The sequence below is a fragment of the Corvus brachyrhynchos genome, unplaced genomic scaffold (genome assembly GCF_000691975.1).
Source record: "Corvus brachyrhynchos isolate BGI_N302 unplaced genomic scaffold, ASM69197v1 scaffold369, whole genome shotgun sequence".
Lineage (NCBI taxonomy): Eukaryota > Metazoa > Chordata > Aves > Passeriformes > Corvidae > Corvus > Corvus brachyrhynchos.
Genome location: NW_008246055.1, coordinates 207,841 through 214,477, shown reverse-complemented (window position 1 = coordinate 214,477; position 6,637 = coordinate 207,841). Strand labels below are relative to the sequence as shown.

The window sequence follows — 6,637 nt, the reverse complement described above, 5'->3', positions numbered from 1 at the left end:
CCCCTGGATCCCTGGCAGTGTCCAAGGCCAGGTTGGATGAGGCTTGGAGCAGCCTGGGATAGTGGAAGGTGTCCCTGCCCATGGCAGGGGGTGGGAGAAGGTGGTCTTTAATGTCCCTTCCAACCCAGACCATGCCCTGGTGTATGATAAGCTCATGTCTTAGGGCCTCATCTGGCTGGCTTGGCCCCAGACTCTGCTCTGGCATGGACAGGGGGCTTCTGCAGCTGCCCACCATGGGGTTGGGGTCAGGCTCCTGCCTTGCTGTGGGATGTGGGCATGTCCTTGTCCTGCCCCCACATAACCATGCTTTGTGCACAAATCTGGCACGTCCCTGGATGGGAAGCTGGTGAGGAATGCTGGGTGGCATCACCGTGACGTTTTCCCTCTCACTTTTCCCTGCCCTGGCAGCAAACGTCGCAGCTGCCGCTGGCGGCTTCCTCTACTTCTTCTCCTACATCCCCTACTTCTTCATCTCGCCCCGCTACGACCTGATGTCCCACAGCCAGAAGCTGGCATCCTGCCTCATCTCCAACGTGGCCATGGCCATGGGGGCGCAGCTCATCGGCATGTTTGAAGGGAAAGGTGAGTAGGGCCGTCTGTTCCTGGGGAGAGGAGCATCCCCTTCCTGTCAGCCTGAGTTTGTGGTGGGGTGGGGCTGGCTTGGTGGAAAGACAGCAGGGAGAAGCACTTTCCTGCTTCGAAGTAGAGCTGATTGCTCCCATAGCAGGGCTCTCCAAACTTGTGCCCGTGCCCCTGGGCTGTGCAGAATGCCATCCTCACTCTAATTACCAAAGGAATTCTGTTCTAATGGATGGGAACCATTGCATTTCCTTCTTCCTTTAATTTCTTCAATTTAAGCAGTCTGCTGTTGCTTCCAGCAGAGCTGTGCATTTACTCAGTGCTGGCAGTAGATCAGTGGCTGTAGTGATGGAGGGGGGATGCTGGAGAAGGGATCATTTCTTCCCAGGCAGTGGCAGAGGATGGCATGGAAGGAGCATGGTGGGGTGGGGAGCCTCGAGGTGTCAGTGCCTCTTTTCCCTCCATCTGCAGAGGGATCCTAGAGCTGTGCAGGTGCTCCTGGTTACAGAGCAGTGAGATGGCAGAGGGGCTGCTCTCTGCCAGTCCTGGAGAAGCTGGTCCTCCTGGGGATGCAGAGGTAGCAGTGCCCCGTGTGCCTTGCAGGGACTGGCATCCAGTGGAGGGACCTCATGAAGCCCATCAGCGTGGATGACAACTTCACCTTGGCCCAGGTGCTGGGGATGCTGCTCCTGGACTCGGTGCTCTATGGCGTGGTGGCCTGGTATGTGGAGGCTGTGTTCCCCGGGGAGTACGGTGTGCCACAGCCCTGGTACTTCTTCCTCACGGTGAGCACTGCTTGCACCCCTTCCCTGGGCTTGAGGGGCATCACTGGGGACAGTCACCACTTCTGTGCTGTGCAGCAGGCCAGTCTGATGGGCAAGGGTGGCACCATCTGGCCTCCAAAACCACGGGGTGTGCAGCATGTCCTCACTAAAGGCTGATGCAGCTGTAGGTTTTTACTGTGGATGAAGGTCGTCTTGGCTTTAAATCTCTCTCCCAGCACTTCTGGCGTGCAGGGTGTTGTTTAATGTCTCCAGGCCCAAGCAAAGGCATTGGAGAGAAACCCCAGGTGTGAGCAATCAGATCCAGCTATTTGACACCCCCGAGTGCTGCCATGCAGGCGGGCATGGGTGGCCTGTGTCCCACTGCCAGCCGCCACGTGCCAGGGGTGGGTGACAACTGTCACCCCGTCAGCTGAGCCGCCCTCGCTCTGCCAAGCCAAACACTTGGCATCACCATCAGCAGCTGCAGCTGCAGTGGGCACTGTGGCTCCATGGCTGCAGAGAGGATATGTTCTATTTGATACTGGAGATGGATCCTTTGTTATTTGATAGAGAGGTTTTTCCTTCTCCCTTCCAAATTCCTCATCCCGGGGTGGTTTCACTCCGGCATCTCACTCCTTGCAGTCAGACCAGGGAAGCAGAGATGCAGCCATTGACAAAAGCTGAATTTGCATCCTGGAGTTGTTGAATTGTTATTCCCATGGGGATTTAAGGTCCCAAACACTTAGTTTCATTCCTAGAGGGCCAGGCCAAAAAAAGGGGCTGTAACTGCAGCAGCTGGACCCCAGGCTGTAATTAGTGTTTGTCAGGGGTTTTGGAGGGAGTGGTCATCCATGGGCTCTCCTGGGCGGGATGAGCTTCTGCTTGTGTGGTTTTTTTTCTCAGTGAAATTTTTTCCATGGAGATGAAGATGGGGAGAAGCTGCTGTGTAACCACAGGCAGTCCTGCTGCAAGGGAGAAATGGGGGAAGGCAGGAGGGCAGGAGGAGCTGTTCCATCACGTCAGCCCTGCCTGCTGAAGATGTGCTGGTTGGCAATTCCCAGGCCAAGGAGAGTGGTCTGGGAGATCCTTGGGAGGCGTCTGTGGGAGGAGGAGGGTGGCCAAGGCTGGGAAAAAGAGATGGGCTCTGCCTGTGCCTGACTTCTGTCTCTCCCTTCCTCCATCAGCCCTCGTACTGGTGCGGGCGGCCCAGGACTGTTGTGGGGAAAGAGAAAGAGGAGGAGGAGGACCCCGAGAAAGCCCTGAAGAGTCAGTACATTGAGGAGGAACCAGCTGACCTCGTGTCAGGCATCAAAATAAAGCACCTTTCCAAGGTACTGACTGCCCAGCAGGGCACAAACACACCACAGTGTTGGTTTTGTAAAACTCGTTGCCTGCAGGCAGCTTCTGTATCCTCGTGCTGCCCTAGGGCTGGGTATGGCTCTTCCCCAGAGCTGGCTGCATTTTGTGGTGGGATGAAGTGCTGGGTACTTAGAGGTGCAGTGACATCTGTATTTAACTGGTTGACATCTGAATTTACCCTGAATTAGACCTGTTGTCTACTGCTAACGCCCCGTGAGCATCCCGGGCTTTGCCTGCTGCATGGAGCTGAGGCACTTGCCTGAAGTGCAGCACCAGCTCATGGACGTGATCTCCACAGGTCTTCAAAGTGGGAAACAAGACAAAAGAGGCAGTGAAGGACCTGACAGTGAACATGTACGAAGGGCAGATCACCGTCCTGTTGGGACACAATGGTGCTGGGAAGACCACCACCCTGTCCATGCTCACAGGTAGGAGCATCCTGCTGCAGGGACTGATGACTTGACCCTCAAAGAAGAGCCAGACCCTGTCTCTGAGGGTGGGCAGGGTTTTTGATCTTCCTTGGAGCTCAGTTTGCTGAGCTGTTGGTCAGGGGTGCCAGGGTAGTGTGAGAGGGAGATGGAAAGAGCATGGAGGGTCCCTGCTCGGGCCTCCACAAGAATGGGATCAGCCAGTGGGTGAAATGACAGCCAGGTTTTGTGCTGGAGAGCCCTGAAAAGAGACTGGACCTGCTGTAGGATTGCTCTCTGTAGGCTTTGCTGTGATAAGGCAGATAAGGTAGAACAGGTGTTTGTCATTCTTGAGCTGCTGAGCTCCACGATACCTGTTTTGGACACAGTGGCCTTTGATGGTCCTTCCCTGTTCTCTATTGCTCTGAGCTGCTCCTGGCAACTCAGGGGGCTCACGGGACCTTCCTGGAGCTCTGTCCGGGCCGTGACTGGCTCTCTGCACAGCTCAGAACCATGTTTGACCTGCTTGTTCCTCTCCTTTCTGCACTGGTAGGCCCAGTTCCCACCTGTGGGTGCCCTGCAGCCCACCCTGTGGGCAGGAGGAAGCTGTTGTACCCTGGCCTGAGCAGGAGACAGACTTGCTCTGCTTTTTTGGCAGAAAGCTGGTGGGAGGGGGGGGGGATGCTCATCAGGACCTTCCACCTTTCCACTGGCTCTTTGCCACTGGGGTCACCCTGAGGCTCTGTGTCCCGCTCCCCACAGGGCTGCACTCCCCGACGGGCGGCCAGGCCTACATCAATGGCTACGAGATCTCCCAGGACATGGTCCTGATCCGCCGCAGCCTGGGGCTGTGTCCCCAGCACGACGTCCTCTTTGACAACATGACTGTGGAAGAGCACCTCCACTTCTATGCAGGGGTGAGCCTGGCACTGCGCAGGGGGCAGCCCTGGGGGAGGCACCTGGGCTCCTGAAGGTGGGGAAGTGTAGTGAGATCTATCAGGTGGGTCCAAAAATGATCAGAGGGTGAAGCCCCTCTGCTCTGCAGCCAGGCTGGGAGAGCTGGGGGTGTTCACCTGGAGAGGAGAAGGCTCCAGGGAGAGCTCAGAGCCCCTTCCAAGGCCTAAAGGGGCTCCAGGAGAGCTGGAGAGGGATTGGGGACAAGGGCCTGGAATGACAAGACAACAGGGCGCACTGAGAGACGGCAGGGTTAGACGGGATATTGAGAAGGAATTGTTCCCTGGGAGGGTGGGCAGGCCCTGGCACAGGGTGCCCAGAGCAGCTGTGGCTGCCCCTGGATCCCTGGCAGTGTCCCAGGCCAGGTTGGACGGGGCAGCCTGGGCTAGTGGAAGGTGTCCCTGCCCATGGCAGGACAGTTGGCCTAGATGATCCGTAAGGTCCCTTCCAACCCAAACCATTCCCATGATAAGAAGAACAGCCCTTGCATCCTCTTCCCACCTCATCTGCAGGCTGGTGGAGGAGTGCAGGGTCTCAGACAGCACCACTCCATGGAACCACCCCTGCCAGCTGTGCTGGGGCTGGGCACAGCTGCAGGGTTGGGCAGGAGTCCATCTCTGCTTCCCCACTCTCCTGTCTGTGTGTGGAAGAGGGAGCGTGGTGGGGTTTGGCAGCCCTGCAGGTGGGCTCATCCCTCCCTTCCCCCTGTCTGGCAGCTGAAGGGATACCCACCCTCCAAGTGTCCTGAGGAGATCAACCACATCCTGAGGATCCTCAACCTGGAGGACAAGCGCCGCTCCCTGACCAAGGCTCTCTCCGGGGGCATGAAGCGCAAGCTGTCCATCGGCATCGCCCTCATCGGGGACTCCAAGGCAGGTGGCTTTGGTGGGCTCACCTCGTACCTGGGGCCAGTGCAGGTCCTTGGGGTGGCTCTGAGGCTGTTCCTCATCTGTGGTGAGCCAGTGGGAGAAGCAAGGACAGCAGGGAACGGGCAGGAGGACACCCATGAAGGGGACAACTGTGAGGGCCATGCCTTGAGGCTCTGCTGTCTGGCAGCTGCTCCCCAAGATCATTGCTGTGAGGCCAAGGCTCCCTCTGGGCCCTGAGGTTGTCCCCTCCTGTGCTGCTGGGCCTCTGCCAGCCCTTTCTGACCTGCACCCATCTCCTGTGTGCAGGTGGTGATGCTGGATGAGCCGACGTCGGGGATGGACCCAGCCTCTCGCAGAGCCACGTGGGATCTCCTGCAGCAGCAGAGGAGCAACAGAACCATCCTGCTGACCACTCACTTCATGGACGAGGCAGACCTGCTGGGGGACCGCATAGCCATCATGGCCAAGGGCGAGCTGCAGTGCTGCGGCTCCTCGCTCTTCCTCAAGCGCAAATACGGTACGGGAGCAGCAGCAGCTGTGCTCCACGTCTTCTCCTGGCCAGGGAGGAGCAGGAGGGGGATAGAGAGCAGGAAGGGGATCCATTGCTCCTTGTCTCATGTCTGGTTGCTCCCCATCCTGCTGTTCAGCCTCTCCTGAGGCCCGTCCCCACATTTGCTCTTTCATCGTGTCCGTGTCCGGCGGAGAGCGGTGCCTGAGCATCCCTCTCTGCTCCAGCCCCCTCCCCAGGCCAGGCTGGGCTGGGACTGACCCTCCTCTCCCTTCTCTCGTGGCTCCCCCCAGGGGCAGGGCATCACATGGTGATGGTGAAGGAGCCCTACTGCAACCTGGGGGAGATCTCCCGCCTCATCTGCCAGTATGTGCCCAACGCCACCATGGAGAGCAATGCCGGGGCAGAGCTGTCCTTCATCCTGCCCAAGGAGAGCACACACAGGTAATGGCGTTGTCCCCTGCTGCCCCGCCCTGGGGGGATCCCTTTGTCGTCACACACTGTCTCACAGGCTTGCTGGAAAGGGGAGCTGCTCCCTGCATCAGCGCTGCTCATGGAAAATGGGCTTCAGTTCCTCCTGTGGTGCGGAGGGTGGCACAAATGAGGCAGAATGTTCTGGCTCTGAAATCAAATCTATGGACCCAGAAGGGTGACAGAGCTGATTGTCCCCATCTGCTCTGTTCTCGTGAGACCCCTCCTGCAGTGCTGCCTCCCGGTCTGGAGGCGCCAGCAGGAGGACGTGGAGCTGCTGGAACAAGTGCAGGGAGGCTACAAAGATGGTCCAAGGGCTGGAACCCCTCTGCTCTGGAGCCAGGCTGGGAGAGCTGGGGGTGTTCACCTGGAGAGGAGAAGGTTCCAGGGACACCTCAGAGCCCCTTGCAGGGCCTAAAGGGGCTCCAGGAGAGCTGCAGAGGGACTGGGGACAAGGCATGGAGGGACAGGACACAGGGAATGGCTTCCCAGTGCCAGAGGGCAGGGCTGGATGGGATATTGAGAAGGAATTGTTCCCTGGGAGGGTGGGGAGGCCTTGGCACAGGGTGCCCAGAGCAGCTGTGGCTGCCCCTGGATCCCTGGCAGTGTCCAAGGCCAGGTTGGACATTGGGGCTTGGAGCAGCCTGGGCTAGTGGGAGGTGTCCCTGCCCATGGCAGGGGGGGGAACAAGATGAGCTTTAAGGTCCCTTTCAGCCCAAACCATTC

General features: G+C 58.5%; 1 protein-coding gene across 2 annotated transcripts in view; it reads left to right on the top strand.

Moving 5' to 3' along the window:
• ABCA3 (ATP binding cassette subfamily A member 3) overlaps positions 1–6,637 on the top strand; it is a 29,624-nt gene that overhangs the window by 10,586 nt on the left and 12,401 nt on the right. For both annotated transcript variants that reach the window (XM_017745735.1, XM_017745734.1), the window contains exons 9-16: positions 409–582; positions 1,183–1,364; positions 2,528–2,674; positions 3,001–3,130; positions 3,872–4,026; positions 4,780–4,935; positions 5,239–5,449; positions 5,734–5,884. In XM_017745735.1, coding sequence (XP_017601224.1) covers positions 409–582; positions 1,183–1,364; positions 2,528–2,674; positions 3,001–3,130; positions 3,872–4,026; positions 4,780–4,935; positions 5,239–5,449; positions 5,734–5,884 — 1,306 coding nt within the window. The remainder of the gene's footprint in view (positions 1–408; positions 583–1,182; positions 1,365–2,527; positions 2,675–3,000; positions 3,131–3,871; positions 4,027–4,779; positions 4,936–5,238; positions 5,450–5,733; positions 5,885–6,637) is intronic.